The sequence below is a fragment of the Misgurnus anguillicaudatus genome, unplaced genomic scaffold (assembly GCF_027580225.2).
Source record: "Misgurnus anguillicaudatus unplaced genomic scaffold, ASM2758022v2 HiC_scaffold_33, whole genome shotgun sequence".
Classification (NCBI taxonomy): domain Eukaryota; kingdom Metazoa; phylum Chordata; class Actinopteri; order Cypriniformes; family Cobitidae; genus Misgurnus; species Misgurnus anguillicaudatus.
Window position 1 is genome coordinate 7484154 of NW_027395283.1, and position 19546 is coordinate 7503699.

A 19546-nucleotide genomic window follows, 5' to 3' on the forward strand; every position below is an offset into this window, starting at 1 on the left:
GGTGGAACTGGCATGAATGTCCACCCTAGGCCCCAGATCCGTGGACAATTTGAATTTCTACAGAGACGTGTGTATTTTCTATGAGGACATTCTCTGGTCCTAACAACGCAACGTGTTTTCACATCCCCATCAAACAGCATATACAACACATAGCTATCAGGGATAATTGCATCCTTATGCTGAAAGTTTATTGTTTGCATGCGTTTTAAAGTTTTGACAGTTTAAACTTTCATTTTCCTCAAAGCTGCTGTACAGCCTGTCGTCTAGTGATGGGTCGTCCATGAACGATTCCTTCAATTTGAACGAATCTTTAGTATGACTCAGGAACGAGTTGTCTCGCAGAGTGATTCATTCATTTTGTGTGCCTGCGTGACATGTATTGGTTCTGTGCCGGAAAGAGAATTGATTAGTTCACCTGTTGCATCTTCTGGTCCTCCGAGTCATTTGTTCCTTTCACACGGGACAACCCAATGCCAGGAGTGCCAGGAGTGGCGAACCTTTTCAGCATGATGAGCCAAAAAAAGGAACATTTACTTCAAAGAGCCACACAACAAATGTCTCTCACAAGGACTTTTACAATTAATTGCTTATTAGAATTTGTAATTACATACACAATAGTTTTCATGGATTTGAATGTTTGTATCAGCCTTTCCCTTTTTACTTGACTCACTGGGAGACCTGACATTCCTTGTTTTCCACAATCTTTGATAAGTCTGGCTTGTATTCAGTTTGTAGTAATTCTTTCACATGTGTGTTAGTCGGGACAGTGACATGTTTTGATTTCACTTGTTTCGGTGTTGAAAAAAGTGATTCACAGATGTAAGTTGACCCAAACATAGACAATAGTTTTAGTGCTGCCTTTTAACATTGAGATATTTCCAAAACTCCAAAGTTTCTTCCCTTAGAACATGTTTAAGTCTGTCATCCTCAGAAAGTACAATAATTTCATGCTGAGATGCTGCTTTATCTTCCACTAAAGGGACTTTTAAACAATGATTCAGCAGTGAATGTGTTGATGAGAATCTGTCCTCAAAACTCTGTTTGAGATTTTCAAGCAGTGTTGCATACAGTGCAGTACACTTGTTTACAACCTCTGCTGCTTGTACACTTCAACAAAGATGGAAAATCTGTTAACTCTTTTGTAGATGCATTTTGAGTTTGTTGATAAATGTGAAAACACTGCACCAGGTCAGGCACCATCTTTAACTTCCCCTGCAGATTCACATTCAGATAATGCAGTATGTCGACCAAAAAAGAATCTGAAATCCACTTGGGATCACATAGCTCGGGATATCATCAATACTGAAAGAGCAACATCTGCTTTCATCTGTCTTTGTCTATTTCAGTAAGACATTGATAAACTTCATACTGCATCTATTACAACAGCATGAGTTTATAGTAGAAGAGTCCTGAGGTCCGTTCTTCGTACATCGATTAATACATCCACGATCAAATGAGACATCTGAGATGTTTAGATCTCGCTAATTATGATCTCGCTTATCCGGTTCTTTGAACACCACTGCTGTTGATGATTAGTATGGCAGGATTGAATTATCTGAGATCACTGCGTGTTTGTGCGCTGCATGAAAAGTCAATGCATATTAATAGCAAAAACACTGATCAGCCACGCTGTGATTGGCCGGTTGTTACAATAGCCATGAACACGCCCATTTTTAACCCCTGCAGTCAGAGAGCTATTGATGGAAGGTTGTGAACTTTTTATGACACTGAATTTAAAAACCCAGTTAAAGCTACTTTTGTACATAAATCAAAATAAATAATGTAAAATATTCTGTAAAAATATCATCTTGATATCTTTATATGCTTGATTTAAACTTTGATGCTCCTAAAGTACTTTAAGTCTCTTTTAAAAAACAGTTCAATGCTATTTTGTCTGTTTGTAACAGCAACTTAAAAAGCAGAATAAAAACAGGTGGTGGTCCTCCATCTTCATGTGATGTGCTGGCAGGAGTGATGTCTCTAAACTGATTGATTGTACAGATCATCTCTGAAGCAGTTGCTCTTTCTTAAACCCACAGCCAATGCAACACTTTGATCGCTGATTAATAAAATTTGAATTGTAGTTTATTATAAAATTGTGTTTTCCTCTCTTTTGTGCAGTTGTAGATAATACACCAACACTTTCAGCAGTTCTCAATAATGTGTTAAATGAAGTATGATGTGCAGTAAGTGAATGTAAATGTTATTCTACATCAAAAGATTATAAAGTGCAACTGTTTCTGAGCAATGCACACGACAGTAAAGAAATCCTCTCAGACAGAAACTATATGCAAGTCGTTAAATACGTTTACTTCAATTGCATTATTCTTATATAACTGATTTCTGACTACAACAATATTAGCAGGAATCCACATTAACTGAAAGTCCTGCATCTGCTGAGTCTGCACAGAAAAGTGAAGTAAAGAAGATAAATATACACTGTAAAAAATTTCTGTATAAATTACAGTATTACTGGGTATTACTGGCAACTAGCTGCCAGTAACTTACTGTAGATTTTACATTCATATTATTTACTGGCAAGAGTTTTTTCAAAGTTAAATGAACATGAAACATTTTCAGTTTTTATCTTCAACAGTAAGTTACTGGCAACCAGCTGCATAATTACAGCAAATTTTTTACAGTGTATGTGAAAATATGTGCAAAAAACTTATTTGGTTATTGTCATTTTTGTCACAGGAAAGGGACAGGGTAACATCTTTGTATTCACAGTTTATATAACAGATAGAAATTACTAAAAGAACTCTTAAGCCTACTTGACAATCTAAAGACAAAACTAAAATCGGAGATGAGTTTATTCAAAGGAAACTTATTTCACACCGAGTAATAGTCTTTATTGTACATATTATAACATATATTACTGCTGGGTATGATTGATTGCTGTTTTTATTAATGACAATTTAAATAAATTTAAAATGAAATTGATCAGCATGTTTGTCTTGTCATTCATTTAATGATAATCAAATCTGTTAAACAAAAACAAGTTGCACAAGTACAGAAAAAATATATTTGTTATATTATATATTTTTTAAATAACATCGCTAAAAGATTTAATCTATACTTTTTTATTACGTGTTGAATTTGAAAAGTTCTTCTCGTATTTCTCGTATAATGGAGAATACACAACTGCGTCAGACTTTCCGTATCACATCCGCTTAAAAAGGTACAAACTAATCTTCTTTACATGAAATAAGTCTGCTCCTGAGCAGGTTTAATCTTATGGACCGGTTGCTATGACAGCAACTCTAGGATGAGCTTTGAAGAACCAAATAATCCAAGATCAAGCCAAATCATCAACAATCAAATCCAGCTAACCGAGTAATCCACGTACGAAGAACGGACCCCAGGACTCATTTTCTGCTTTATACTCATCTAGTCTTCCTCCTCTCACATACTTTATCCTCGTCACCAATTTATGCTGCATTTCACGAAGCAAACAATGCTATTAAGCTTGTAAAATACTATAACTAGTATTGTAGCAACCAAAGCACATAAACGCCTCCAAAGCGCCTCAAGCGGTCATTTTTAGAACAACACCTGACGTTCAGACGTCTTTGATGGAGTTCAGGGGCCTCATTTATCAAGCGTGCGTATGCACAGAAGTGTGCGTAAAGTGTGCGTAGGAACAGTTTTACGCAAAGTGTGTAATTTATCAAATTGCACTTATACGTAGAAATGTGTGTAAATATACGCACACCTCTAAGTATCCGTACGCAGAGCATCTAGTGCTAGAATAGAGATACTACACAGAATCATCCCCAGTGTGTAAAGAAGTGTGTATTTATTATCCACAAGCAGGTGCTAAAATGATTTGTGTATAGTAACAGCAAACCATTGTTGAAGTTAATGATTTATTTGTGATTTGTCGTCAAATTGGTGTCAATGCAGTGCAATGACTTATCTTGCGTTATTGGAAGACTTGGGAAATCATCCATCCGCCGGGTGTGCGTTTCAGATGGCGCCGTTGATGCTGGTTATATGCTGCTGTCCAAGGTGGAAAGTTCTGTCATTGTCTGTCCTCCTCCATTTGCACTGATTTCACGTTGGTGTGCTGTAACACCTTTTTTAATTTAATGTCAAACCACTTTTTATTTCTAGGAGTGTTCTCATACTGTACCCAACGTAATTAAACTCACTGGTAACATGTTCCCATGCAGATTTGTTTTCTTTTGTTAGTCATTCCTCGCGCATTAAGTGAACCAAATATAGAACATTTTCTACGCAATGTTGATAAATGAGGCCCCAGGATTTTACCTCAAGATTGTACAAATTATAATAATGACCTAATGTACTGTTCACTGAGTATGAATTTTGTAAATTATTGTAATGTTTGACTCTGCCGTTCAAAAGCGTCTTGACAGATAATCAACAGCGATAGACCAAAGCTGAAATATCAAGTTTATCATTTTATTAAACTTTGTGATTTTATTTACATTTCATTCAGTGTCTGAACGTTTTTGTAATTGATCAAATAATCATCAAAAAGTCCTGCAGTCAGATCCTGAAGAACACAAAAGCAAAGACGTCCAATATTTGGATTTAGAGATAAATGAGCTGCGAGTCTTCAATGTTGTGCTGAACTTGAACACATTTCAGTTTAAGATGAAGTTAAAAACCCCAACAGTGTAGAAGAAGAGGAATCTTGTCAGTATTTACTTCAGTTTATGATCCTATGAGATTTCTTGCTCCTCTTACACTGACTGATAAATCGCTCTTATAGGAAATGTGTAGACAGAAGCTGAGTTAGGATGAAGATTTACCTCCAACACTTCAAAGTCAAATTTAAATAAAGTCACAGATCAGATCCTGTACTGAATAATCAACTCATACGGTTAAGAGGAAGTGATGTCACTATTGTGTCTTCTTATTCACCAGCAGATCATACTGAACATCAGACATCTTTACATCTTTACCTTATCTGTAAGTCCTAAAAATTACAAAAGAAAGTCAATCAGATATGAGATCACCATCAGTGAAGATCTAAAATGAAGAGCTAGAAAAACAAACTATTAGTGCTGTCAGTCAGTGATAGAAATGAAATCTTCAACAAAATAAACATGTCAACAATCTGTTTATCACATACACATGAGCTACAACAATACAAAAACACATTTCATCTATTTCCTCTGAATATTTGATGTCAATGTAAGAGATGAATGTATTGATATGTATGTAGTATAATATAATGACACACTGACATTTTTATGAGTTCACACACAAACAGTAAGAAAATGAAGGTGATGCTTTATTTTAAAAGTCCTGGAGGTTGACAGTCGTGTAAATAAAGAGAAACCGCATCAATGTCAAAGCTCGACAGAGAGTTGTGTGAAGTGTCCATCAGATTTTAAGAGTTGACTTTCTCTTCTTTTTTCTAATCTTCATCTGTATCATTTATCATCTGTACTTTGTGTTTATCTGTTGTGTATATATTGTGTTTGTGTTGTTATTTCTGTCTGTATTCTGATGATTTGATAAATAATGCTTAAAACATGAAATAAAAACCAAGTTGTTATAAAAAGAGTTTAAGATGAACATCTAGTCAAGTGTTCATAACTATAGAGGTGTTGGCCTATCAAACAAACCCCATTAACAAACATCATATATAATGTGTAAGAAGAGTAAGATCACAGTATTAAATCCTGGAGTGAACAAACTCAACATCACAGTTAGTAAACAGACTCATTGTGTTGAATTCTTATTGTGTTGATTTGACAAAGCATCAAGTGTTGTTCATGTACACTTCATATTTTCTGTTTGTTGAGTTTAAAGGATACACAGCCTATAACAGCAGCAGATCAATTTACATTTATTTCTAATATTTGTATTCTAGGATTTAAATGACACTGCATGAGTTTACTTTAAACATTTATTTAAATGAGCTCTACTCACTCTACTGTCTGTAGTTTATAATGTGGATCATCTTTTAGATCAGAGATCAGCTTCACTCCTGAACCTGTGAGATTATTACGAGACAGATTCAGTTCTCTCAGGTGTGATGGGTTTGATCTCAGAGCTGAAGTCAGAGCAACACAACCTTCATCTGTGATACGACAACACCTCAACCTGTAGAGAACAGAGACTTTATGTGAATTATACAAAACTACAAAGTTTGTCCACAAATCTCTAACCTCCATCTCTTCATGTAATGTTCCTCTTTCAATCCCTCAGTAACTGAGACACTGTGTGTTTAAATGTCAAATAAATCCATCACACAGCTGACTATTAGTGTTAGATGTCCTAAACCACATGAACATTTCTTCATAAATCTGTATTGAGTTCATGACTCACACTTGTAATTCTCATCAGGTATTTGATGTAAAAATCTTCCTCTATTACAGGAGGAATATCAGCTGGAGATAACATAACTCTGATCTTACATTTAAAGATGTTACAGTGTTTAAAGATCAATTTCACTCAATCTATAAAAACATTATTAATGTGTGTGTCAGTGTCAATGATGGATCAATGTTTTTAATCATCTTTATAAAAACAACACGACGAGGAGAAAAACTCTTCATACACAATAATATCAGCAAAGATTTCATCAAAGAAACATCAAACTACATTTACTGACATTTTAACAGAGGAGTTTTGTTGCACGTTGTGAAGGAAATTGAAATGAATCATAACTAATTATAACTAACATGTCTTTTCCTTACAGGTTTGAACATTTGTACTGTATGCTTTTGACAACAAAATGTGTTGAAATAGATGAAGTACGTGTGGTTAAATGATTTCAATTTAAACCCCATGACTTGTTAAAGTCATCAAAAAAGTTAAATTTGGTTTTGTCTGCATGGTAACAGAGAGGAGTTTCTGAATTGCAGATATGAAGAATAAATCATATTAGATATAAATGATGTGACTTTGTCATGTATCTATCCTATATAAACTCTTGTATTCTTTCTGATGAAGAGGATTCATTCGTGATTAAATCATATTTAAAGACATTGACTGGAGTCTGTCAGGTTGAACACATGATCTTATTTCCTCAAGTGTTTGTGTTCATTAGGGGTGGGAATCGTTTGGACCCTCATGAATCAATTCAGAATCGACATATATAATTAATATGTTAACCAGCATATCTATATGTAACTGTAACTGACATATCGTCTAATCATCATCATTATACACAGTGATTTTGGCAGTATTACTGTATTTATCTAATGCAGTGCACCCAGCGCCTCCGTCTGAATAACAAATGATGTGCATATTTTTACAGAAGTATATTTATGTTCTTATCTAGATCTAAACATTTAGCAGCAGGTTTTTGGAAACGCTATTAGCAGATCAGATAAGTCTGTAAATGAAAGGCGCTGTTTCTTCCTGCCGCTCACTGAACAGAGAAAAGGCAGATGAAGATCATCCCAACATGTATTTTGTTTTCTTGCAGTCAAATAGGGATAGATGTATTTGTTTTTTCTTTCTCTACTACTCGTGTAAGCTCTGCTGTGGGTGCTCGTGTGGTGCGCTCTCTCAAGCTGTCCGTGTGCAGCACCCCTCCCACAGTTGAGTTTGGTTCTGATAACGTCACATTATTATTTTGTAAAATAACTTTTAAGAATCAATTCTTGACATTTGTGAATTGATTCAGAATCGTCCACATCATGATGCATCAAAGAATCAATCGGAGACTCTTCTGTGTTTGTCTTCTGTGGACACCCGATGAGGATAAATGTCTTGTGTGTGTTGTCTACACGGTTATGTAACTTTATGTGTAGAGGAAATCTAACAACACAACATCATACTTATTCACGAGACTGCTGATGTATCTGCTTACTGATCAGGGCCCAGTTCCCCAAAACGTTCGTACGCTAAGTATATCTTCTGTAAGTCACACTTTCGTAAGGTTGGTCTGGATCATTCGTAAGCTCTCTCTTAGCGTTGTTTGAGCACAAAACGCTATCGCCGCCACTGTGCAGCAGTCTTTATAAATCAGCACAGCACAGTACAAGTCAAACTATGGTATGCTGACAATGATTTCATGTTATGGACATTTTAAGACTTATAATAAAATATGTTTGCAATGGATAAAGGACTATTTATGCAGTTGACTTTATTTGGTTTCAGGACTAATGAATCAAAGACGGCGCCGGTGTTTGTTCCTCATTGAAGTCTGTTCCCTCTATGTTTATAGCGTTTTCATCATGTTACATTTATAATTTATTTAGAAAGATTAAAGATTTCAATTGGTTATACTAAAAAGCAATAATATCATGTATTCTATTATACAATTTTTTAAATATTTCATATTTGACAGTTTTATGTCTTTTAACATATAGCTCTTTTTTCTCTACTGTTTGTTTTAAAACTGTTATGTTTCCATACATAATAAATATATATTATACATATAATATGATTCATACTGTAAAAATAATTGACTTACAATCAAAAACAGTCAAGATACATTACATAAATGCACACATATACATCTCAGTAGCCATTAAAACTTTCAATGTATATAAAGAATAAACGTATAATGTGATAAAAACGCTATAAAAACACTACAGTAAAGGGAAACATAGGGAACAGACTTCCACACAACACCGGTAACTCCGAAACAATTTTTTTATTCTGCAACCCTTAAACCTTTTGACATTTTGCCTGACGTCGCTAAATTAAAAAAAAAATTTGCCTCACAAGACAACTTATTATGGAGCTGCTGGATCTTCTCAGACCATATTCTCTATCTAACTAGGTTGCTTTTTATTGAAAACATTAATGGTAAGCAATACCGCATTAAACAGAAGTAACTGCAGCTGCTTGCCAATCAATTCTGATTATTAAAGGGGACATTCCAGAAGACGTTTTTAAGATATTAAATAAATCTTTGATGTCCCTAGAGTACATATGTGAAGTTTTAGCTCAAAATACCATATAGGTAATTTATTGTGGCATGTTAAAATGGGCACTTTATGGGGCTGAGCAAAAATGCACCGTTTTTGTGTGTATCCCTTTAAATCCTAACGAGCTGCTCAGGTGGGCGGAGTCTCAAGCACTCGCGCTGTAGACATGACAGAGCATCGAGGAAGATTCTCTCACGAAAGAAGTTAGTGAGCGATGTTAAGCATTATATACTTGAAGTTTAAAAAGTCAATCATCTGTTTTATGCATACTAAATACATGTTTATCAGCAGATGGGAAACATTGTGGAATAAAAATAAAGACTTTAAGGTCTCATAGTGTTTTAAACAGGCACAATGATTTTCAGCATGTTACAATAAAATACACGTCCACAAACACTCAGAAGTTTACTTTTTGACCAAACCACACGAGCACATTTAAATGATCTGTAATAAAACAACACTTTTAATGCTTAAACTTTAGAGAAACAGATCAAATGACATGTTTAAGTTTATTGTGTACACATATTGAACACATTCGCGTTTCTGTCAGTCTCTCATCTATTTTGTAACTCCTCATTCATTTGAAACTTCAGAGAAACATTAAACAACATATTTACTTATTGTGTATGATAGTGAATACGCGTTGTTCACTCACTCTGTCTCGTACAGTGCATTAATCCTCGTGTTCATTTATATAAACTTCAGAGAAACATATTAAACAACATAACTTGCTTGAAAGCGAACCGTCGCGTTGCTCTCTCTCTCTCGTTCGTTCATTCGCTCACTCGCTCTCTCTCTCTTGCACTAAGGTAACGTTAATCCTTTAGAACGTTAATTAAATCTTTAGAAAGATTATTAAAACTACAAGTTATAAGATAGTAGGCTCCTGTTTGTGTTTGATGGAATACAAACGCGTCGTGTTGTCAGTTATTCTTTCTCTCGTTCACTCGCACTCGAGGTAGCATCATGGTTGGATAGCGCAGTTGAAGGGGCGGTATCATTATAATAAGATCCCTTACCTACGTCATGCGGGGAGCGAAATCCGCATGACCTATTTATTCACATGCTTTCACAGAGAGCCTTACCAAAACAAAGTTACAGGGTTGCTATTTTTCATGTTTTCTGGGTTGGTAGAAGCACTGGGGACCCGATTATAGCACTTAAAGGGGACATTCCATGAAAATCAGACTTTTTTCATGTTTAAGTACCTTACCATTAGTATAAAAGTGTATATCATCATTTTCTAAAAGTTCACTGTTAACGATTTCTGTAAATTACACTGTATTTTACTGTAATATGAACTGTATTTTACCGTAGGGCATGTTATACTGTATGTTGCTGTATTTTGATGTTGCATTGTGGGAAATGTAATCTTTGTGCCAGTAAAATACTGTATTTTCTATTTACTGTAAAATTTACAGTTAATTAAAAATACTGTATTTTAATAGCAGGTGGTGCTAATTTGTTTTTTGGGGATTAACTCTCTGATTAAGCTATCTTATACAAATAATGTAATATTATTGTATTTATATATTGATTTAAAATGTAAAGTAAAATTCAGAAGACTTAAACAAAGTCCTAAAAACAATCAAACAACTAAATTAGTGCAAGTAGAGCAGATTTATTTATCAAAACACAATATAATCATCTTCATTAAAGTATTTTGTATATTCGAATTAATTTATAAATGTAAGTGTTTAAAAATTAGAGATAGGTTTTGCCGGTTGTTGATGAGTGATGAATACCAGCTGTGAATTTTCTCAACGCGTGTAAGCAGCCATGACACAGGAAACCGAAACAGTGTTCCAATATAAAGTGAGGGTCCTTGACAGCGGCCGAACCCGCATACTACACGATATAATGATTCCCCACCTCGGGAGCTATAGGGAACGAATTGAGACACAGCCCTGGATGTAATCACGGCTGCGTCCGAAAACTCTAAATTGCTGCCTTCTGAGGCAGCTTTCCAAGGCAGCAAGGCATCAAGGCATGTCCGAATTCAATGTTTGGTTTACTTCCTGTCTCCTGAGATACCTATGCGTGGACGTACATTAAGAATGTGATTGGTCGAGTCCGGTCGAGTTCGAAAAATAAAATGGCGGCCAAGGACGCGACTGGACCACCAATTTAGTGTAAATAAAGGTATATTTTCACTTTTTACACCTTTTAATTGCATTTCTAGCGAGAAATTAGTATTGTAGTTTTCAAATATGTGATTAGTTATCACAAAGGCGCTCTCTGTTTAAATTTCAAACACGCTGCCTTAGAAGTGTGTCCGAAAGTCTTTCTCTGAGCTACCTTCATGCCTCCGAAGTCATTCCCTCATGAGGCAGCAAGGCAACGAGTCACTGCCTTGAGTTTTCGGACGCAGCACACGTCTGTGCTGATCACGTGCCTGTACACAAACCCGCCGCTGCTCACTTGCAAAAGATTATCCTGTTATTTATTACACGTATAGTAAACGTTTTTAATGTTATCATGAATCAATGTTATAGTTTTGTATGTCACATTATATTTTGAGAAGAGACATGACTCAACGTGGACCTAACACGCTGTTAATTTGTGTGTGCATATGGCGGTACAGGCTCTTTTGCACTCTATGACCAGCCATCATTAAATCGAAATACAGTAAAAAAATGAGCGCGAAACCCTGACACTTTACAGAAAGGCACGGATATCCCCGCCCGAAGAAAAAAAGAGCACAGGACAATGGTTGCAAGTTAAACAGCTGGTAAGTAAAATGAGTAATCCTGTGATTTCTTAACATATTTAATTTTTTATTTGGTTAAATAATTTGAAACAACACGCAGTTAACGGTAATTTACCTCACACGTTAGGACTGTTGTGACTAGATAGGGAAAGCGCTTTGTGGTAAAAACTCTTTTTAAGACTCAACAAAACTTTCGGTGCACGTTATCATATATATTTATTTTCCTTTTTAGAACATTTCACCATCTGCAAAGGTAAGTAATCTTGTGATTTCTTACCATATTTAATATTTTTGGTTTAGTTCATTAATTTGAAACACTTTTTTTAAACACTTAACAACACGCAGTTGACGGTAATTTATCTCACACGACTGTTGTGAACAAGATAGTTAGAGAGCTTTGAGGTAGAAACTCATTTAAGACTGAACAAAACGCAACTTTCTGTGCAAATAATCATATTTAATTATTTTCTTCCCCTTTTTAGAACATTTCACCATCGACATATCAACATAAACGGTTCTCTTTTTCGTGTTTGACTGCGTTTGGTACAGGTGAGTGTTCATCTGAAATGCTAGGCGACAAACTGAGCTTTTGTGTTTAACGCTATTTTGAAGTCAGTCTCTCAGTTTCTCTCTAACATGCACATCTAACAAGGAATAATTGACAATGGGTCGTTGAATTAAATTGATATAACTGCCAGTAAGAAAAAGTGTGTGTGTGTGTGTGTGTGTGTGTGTGTGTGTGCGTGTGCAGGTCACAACAACAACGGCAGATGCAGAGACCACGCTTTCCCTTGCTTCCACTCCATGGCTGATCATGCTTGGTAAGATTCTTTAACACATACTTTGGGAACATTGAAAAGATTAAAGGGATAGTTCAGCCAAAAATGATAATAAACCCATGATTTACTCACCCCCAAGCTATCCGAGATGCATATGTCCATCATTTTCCAGACAAACACATTTTCAGATATTTAAGAAAATGTTTTAGATCTTTCAGTTAATTAAATGTGAAGTTACAGGGTCCACGTCCTTGAAGTTCAAAAAAAGTGCGTCCATCCTTCACAAAATAATCCAAACGGCTCCAGGATGATAAACAAAGGTCTTCTGAGGGTAATCTGCACGGTGTTGCTGTAGAAGTATCCATATTTAAAACTTTATTAACGAAAATAACTACCTTCCGGTAGCGCCGCCATCTTAGTCGGGTCCGCATTCAAGATCACGCAACAGAGATTACTCTGCTGCTGCTCTGTGCCCCCGCCCTCCGAATTTGTCATACGTCACTAAGAAAAGTGCGTACACTACACTAATACTCTCTCCTGAATACAGAGGAGTCAAAGATGGCGGCGCTACCGGAAGGTAGTTATTTTCGTTAATAAAGTTTTAAATATGGATATTTCTACAACAACACTGTGCAAAGTACCCTCAGAAGACCTTTGTTTATCATCCTGGTGCCACTTGGATTTATTTTGTGAAGGATGGACGCACATTTGGACTTGAAGAACGTGGACCCCGTAACTTCACATTTAATTAACTGAAAGTTCTAAAACATCTGAAAATGTGTTTGTCTGAAAAACGATGGACATATGCATCTCGGACAGCTTGGGGGTAAGTAAATCATGGGATTAATATCATTTTTTGGCCGAACTATCCCTTTAATCCTTTGTTAATGTTAAGCATTATGCTTAAATTTTGGCATTCTTCTTGAGTTTTGAATATCAAGAGTAATGAAATGATGATTGGCCTTTTTAGGTAACCCCCCCCCCAAATTGTATTCTGTACTCATTTACTTATTCTTGTGTTGTTCTTAACCTGCATGAGTTAAATTTCTTGAGCGAAGATAATATTTTGATAAATGATGGTTAACTAATAGTTGACAATACCCCTTGACCTCCACAGTATTTGTTTTTCTTACTATGGAAGTCAGTGGGTACCATCAACCGTGCTTACCATCAATTATTAAAATATCTTCTTTTGTGTACTAATAAATACAACAGAATCAACTCCTACAGGCTTAGAACAATACAAGGGTAAGTAAATGATGACAGAATTTTGGGGATATATGAACTATCACTTTAAAATGATAGATTTCAAATTATTGAGAAAAGCATCTAAATATTGTTACTTACACCAAAATCAAATAACAAACGCTATTATTAATTAATTATTTTCAGAGGATCCAGATCTACAAAACAAAAAATGGATGCTGCCGATTGAAGGCTAAGTCCGCTTTCCTGCGATTGACCTACCATTTCTTCAGCTTTTGCTGTTCACTTTGGTTGCTACTACGTGCTCAACATCGAGTACCAAGTGGAAGCAGCCACTACTTTGGAGTTTATTCAGAGGTAAGTACATCTTTCAGTATGCTATAACATTTGGTAAATATTGAAGAAAGACTCATCATTTACTTACTTTTATGTCCTTCCTAACATGTATGCTCTCTTTTCAGAGGAACACAAAAGAAGATATTTTGAAAAATGTTGTTTACCAAACATGTTTAGTTGGTTTGTTGACTCCCATCAACAAAAGTGGTTTGGTAACAATCATTCTTCAAAATATCTTCTTTTGTTTTCCCCTAAAGAAAGTGCATACAGGTTAGGAAGGGCATAAGGGCTTTTATATATGATTGTAGATTTCAGGAAGTGGCAAAGTCTTGTCATCTATTAGCAACTGCTGGTCATTTGTGGTAATTACCGTGGGCCTGAACAATATGAGGCTATTATCGTATAGCAACGATTAGGAATGGCACTATTTTTTAAAAAAGTGGAGTGTCCCTCTCTTACACATCAAATGATCTAATGAATTCTTTTTTTTATGTAAAGATTTATTGTGAGGATCAGCCCCGACAACAGCAAGTGCTCCTCTAAGTTCCAGGTGAGCAAAAGAAGTGGGAAGATGGTGCAAAGGAAGAACTGTGGCCTGAACCATCATGTATATATCCACCTTTTTTAAGGACTTTATGAATTAAGCAAAACTATTAAGCTACTAAAGCAAATACATTCTACTCAACTCACCAGAGGTTTGTGAAGTTCTTTTTTTTCTTAAAGGTTTCTTTTAGTTAATTTGTCCATGCACTGATTTATAATATTGTAATATGAAACTCCAGTGTATACATGTTACTACTGTTGCTTCTAAAAGCAAAATAAGTCTATGCAGGAGAGGTTTTGTTACGTTTTTTTTTTTTTAATTATTCTTATAGATGGTTTCATCTGACGCACATGATACACGTCTGGATCCGAACCTTACTTCCGGTTTCGCTTTTTTAATGGTCTGACTAGTTACTAAACTGATCTCTTGAACAAAAGCCTCGTTGAAAATAACAAATGTTTTGGTTTCCGAGCTAATCTATGTGGTGTTTTTTTGCTTGTTATATAAATAAAATGTGTTTAAAGAACTTTGTTGTTTTTTATTCTTAGCGGAGTTTATCGGAAGTTCATGCGGACCGCGACAGCCGCTTGTTTATGTTGTTACTGCTGAAACCGTCTATAGTTATAACTGAATTTGTACTAGTATTATTTAATAATACCGTGAAATGAAACGTGAGTAAATGTTACATTGGTTTTGAAAAAGCTGTTGCTGCAAGAAATTACAATTTACTCGAATAATATTTTGAATGTATAAGTTTTTGACATTGCTTATGACTGCATTTGAATGTATTGTTCATGAATTGATGCTGTGATATGTGTGTGTAAATGTTTTGTGTGTTACAGGATGAAAGATTTGCTATAAGCAAATCTATTTTACTCAGGAAAGTATTTTGTATTTGAACATTGTTACACTCTTAAAATGAATGTGTTAAATTAACACATCTTGTGTCTAGTTAAGGACAACACATCTAGTGTGTTGTCCTTAATTTAACACATCTCTGTGTTATTTTTGGAACAACACACTTTGTGTTGTTTTAACACATCTTGTGTTGTCCCTTTTATTTTTTATTAACTTAAATGACACTTAATGTGTTAAAAACAACACATAATGTGTTAAATAGTTTAACACAAAGCAATGTGTTAAAATTAACACATCCAGGGTGTGTTAATTTTAACACATTGCTTTGTGTTAAACTATTTAACACATTATGTGTTAATTTTAACACATTATGTGTCATTTCGTGCTGATTTAGAGTTCATATAAATAAAAGGGACAACACAAGATGTGTTAAAACAACACAAAGTGTGTTGTTCTAAAAATAACACAGAGATGTGTTAAATTAAGGACAACACACTAGATGTGTTGTCCTTAACTAGACACAAGATGTGTTAATTTAACACATTCGTTTTAAGAGTGTATTATGACTGAGTTAGTTCATGACTTGATTTAAAATTCTGTAATATGATATCTATGAGTAAATGTTATTGCAGGTTTAAGAAAAACAGTTTGTGATGTAAGCTGAAAGTTCAATGTGCAAAAAAATGAAAATCAGATTTCATGTATTTGAAAAACTAAAAGAAATTTTAAAAACATGTTGTCATTGCTTATTTTTGTTATTTACTTAGAGCTGTTTTAACACCTCCATTTAAATTTTGTGCAGTTTTGTAGTAAATAGAAATGGGAAAATGAATCACAGGAAATTTTAGGGTAAAATACACATTGTAAAATATACATTGTAGTATAAAATTATTGTATATTTTACAGTAGAAAATATAAAATACTGTAAATACAGTTACAGCACGTTAAACAATACTGTAAAATGTATACAGTACTTTAAATAGTACTGTAAAATGTATACAGTATTTTAAATAGTACTGTAAATTTATATACAGTATTTTAAATAGTACTGTAAAACTGTATACAGTATTTTAAATAGTACTGTAAAAATGCATACAGTACTTTAAATAGTACTGTAAAATTGTATACAGTATTTTTACTGTAAGTTAATTTACAGTAAGTTGCTGGCAACCAGCTGCCAGTAAGTTACTGTAAATTCTACAGGAAATTTTTTACAGTGTTGTTAAACCCATGTCAAGAAACGGCACAAGTGGCACAACGGGATAAGGGGGGTGGATGATTAGCGAGGGATACCCGCTTCGTCTATACTGACAATTTGATAACTTAATTATTAGTCTATTTTACGGATAACTTAAACCATTTTAAAATAAATGTTACTGGAATAGTTTGAGTAATGTTCCATTTGGATATAACGTGGTGTCTTTCTTAAAGGAATAGTCTACCCTTTTGCCATATTAAACTATGTTATTACCTCAACTTAGACGAATTAATACATATCTATATTTTTTCAATGCGTGCACTGTACAGCGCGTCATGAATGTGTTAGCATTTAGCCTAGCCCCATTCATTTCTATGGTACCAAACAGGGAAGCCACCAAACACTTCCGTATTTTCTCTATTTAAAGACTGTTACATGAGGAGTTATACCAGTAAGTATGGTGCCACAAAATAAAACTTTTTTTTGGTACCATAGGAATGAATGGGGCTAGGCTAAATGCTAACACATTCACAACGCGCTGTACAGTGCACGCATTGAAAAAATATAGGTATGTATTAATTCGTCAAGGTTGAGGTAATAACATAGTTTAATATGGCAAAAGGGTAGACTATTCCTTTAACATTGTAATGCACCTTTGCGTGAAGTGGAAAATCGATCCCTGAGCGATCGATCACAAATAATTCAGCACCTTCACTTGGGACAGCAACATTGTTACGTCGAACTTAGAGGCAGCGTGTTAAGAAGCTTCCTAATAGAGACACTTCGGGGAACACACTTAGGAACACAAACAACTTTGGTAAGATATATCTTTTTGAGTCTTCTTAGCGCGTTAAGAGTGAAAGTTATCGGGGAACCGGGCCCAGAAACTTTACATTTTAGTGTGGTTTTTTTCGTACAGTTTATGTTTAACTAAACCTCAGTACATGTGTGACTATCAGAGAGATGATCTTACCACAGTATCTCCAGTTTACAGTCAGGATTCTTCAGTACATCAGAGATCAGCTTCACTCCTGAATCTCTTAGATTATAATTCTTAGACAGATCCAGATCTCTCAGGTGTGATGGGTTTGATCTCAGAGCTGAAGTCAGAGCAACACAACCTTCATCTGTGATATAACAACAACACAACCTGTAGAGAACAGAGACACACAGTTTGTTCACACACAGATCAAATCTACAGTGAGTTGAATTTGTTTCTCTTCTGTCATCATTTAGTGTTTATGAACATTTTCATTTTAGTTTATTTATGTGTGTTTGTGTTTTACTGAAACACATCAGTGAGATTTACAAGTAAATGAACTTCATCAGTTTATGTTTATATTAACTGTGTGATTTATTTTTTATACAGTAATGAAATCAGATTTCTCTCATCAGACATCACAACACTAAATTTTCTCTTATGTTTTTATTTCTGAATGATTTTTGTTTTTTACTTTTGTTCATAATTCAATTTTAATGTTTTATGTTTGTGATTTTCAGTAAGAGTTAAAGTGTTGTGATGAATGTTGAATAAAATCAGCTTCAGTTATCAAATACATTACTGAGATTAAATTAAAATAAACTATTCAACATTTAAAGTGGACTAAAACTTTTTATAAATGTTGTCTTTGAATTTTGAACAATACTTGTCTGAGGACATCTTAGGGTGTTTTCAGACCCGAGTCTATGTTTCAGAACCTGCTGCTTTTCTTCTCGGTTCAGTTTTTTTAGTCATATGTGAACACGGCAGGGGCGGACTGCTTTAGTCTATGATCACAGCAGACACAACTACCAGATGAAGATCAATAAAACACTCCCAGGAGGTTCACAACAAGATTACAATATGCCCGGGATATGTTGTGCTGTTGGCGGCAGGGGTGCCGCTAGCATTTTTGGGCCCTATGAAAGAATATGAGGTCGGGCCCCCACCATACCCATTTCGCACCAAACATACAATCACCTACTGTAGCTATTCAAAATCTTTGTCTGTAATTTAATAATACAGAACTGTTTATTTTGCTATTGTTTTGACCCCAATTAACAGTATTTATAGATACTTACAATGTCTGCAGCTAAGATAATTTATTGCGCAATGTAAATGTAATTGAAAAATACAGTACATTAATCAAATAATCAGAGAAAATGCAACATTATTAAACATAGATTAAAGATAATTGTGACCATGCCTGTGAAAACCCAGCTGAAGTATTTCTTTGTGATTTACTGTTTTCCACATAAAATCATTCTATATAATGTAAAGAACATTTTGTGAAAATATGAACTTTATATCTTTAATATTGACTGAGTAATGTCATGTCAGCGATTGAAATCATAGTGAAATTAATGCTTGAAATTAAACTGTGATGCTTTTATCTCACAAAAAGATTTGAGGCTTTAGTCTGATTTTCAGAGACCGTCTCAGTGACATACTGTATACTTGAGCTGTTACACACATCAATGACATTGTAACATTTAAAAATGGCGAACAACAACAATGCATCTTTTCTATACAGTTACCTTATGCCTCAAATAAGACTGGGTCAAAAATGCTTGACCAAAGCTTGTATTATAATTATTAGCATTATTTATAAGGTGAAGAACAGGTTTCACACACCAGCAGCTACACTAAAGCAAAAATAACAACAGATCATTAACGTGAACTCGAGAAAACAGCTAAACTCTTAACGTAAATGATTCTTCAGACTGTTTATTAATCAACAGGACTCTAAAATGAAATGAAGGACAACTGTAGATAAACGTCTCCATCTCTCTAACAAACTACAACAACTATAACAGATTACGACAGATTGATTTCTTAAAGCTGTTGCAAGGTGAGAAGCTTTAATATACATAACTGGACTAGTTTAGCCTTTGTTGCATTTCTGTTTTATCACAATCAACTTGATTCTCAACTGCCTAAAAATCCTTCCTTGGCATATTGCGTTACAAAACATTGGAGTGTGTAACCGCTAGCATTTCTAGTTTATGTTAGTTAGGTTATACGGGCTACGTTAATTTAAACAGCTTATAAGGGCTGACTTCACGTTAGAA

General features: G+C 34.7%; 1 protein-coding gene and 1 long non-coding RNA gene across 2 annotated transcripts in view; one reads left to right on the forward strand and one right to left on the reverse strand.

Moving 5' to 3' along the window:
• Positions 1 to 1836: 1836 nt before the first annotated feature.
• Positions 1837 to 19546, reverse strand: part of LOC141363164 (NLR family CARD domain-containing protein 3-like) — a 169742-nt gene continuing 152032 nt past the window's right edge. The window contains exons 9-11 of the mRNA XM_073865743.1: positions 17469 to 17645; positions 5908 to 6081; positions 1837 to 4945 (exon numbers count right to left, since the gene is read on the reverse strand). Coding sequence (XP_073721844.1) covers positions 4933 to 4945; positions 5908 to 6081; positions 17469 to 17645 — 364 coding nt within the window. The 3' untranslated portion in view covers positions 1837 to 4932. The remainder of the gene's footprint in view (positions 4946 to 5907; positions 6082 to 17468; positions 17646 to 19546) is intronic.
• Positions 11264 to 15485, forward strand: LOC129419772 (uncharacterized). The gene is made up of 6 exons (XR_012368848.1): positions 11264 to 11595; positions 11807 to 11827; positions 12057 to 12123; positions 12326 to 12395; positions 13746 to 13916; positions 14394 to 15485. It is a non-coding gene; the product is annotated as an uncharacterized lncRNA (long non-coding RNA).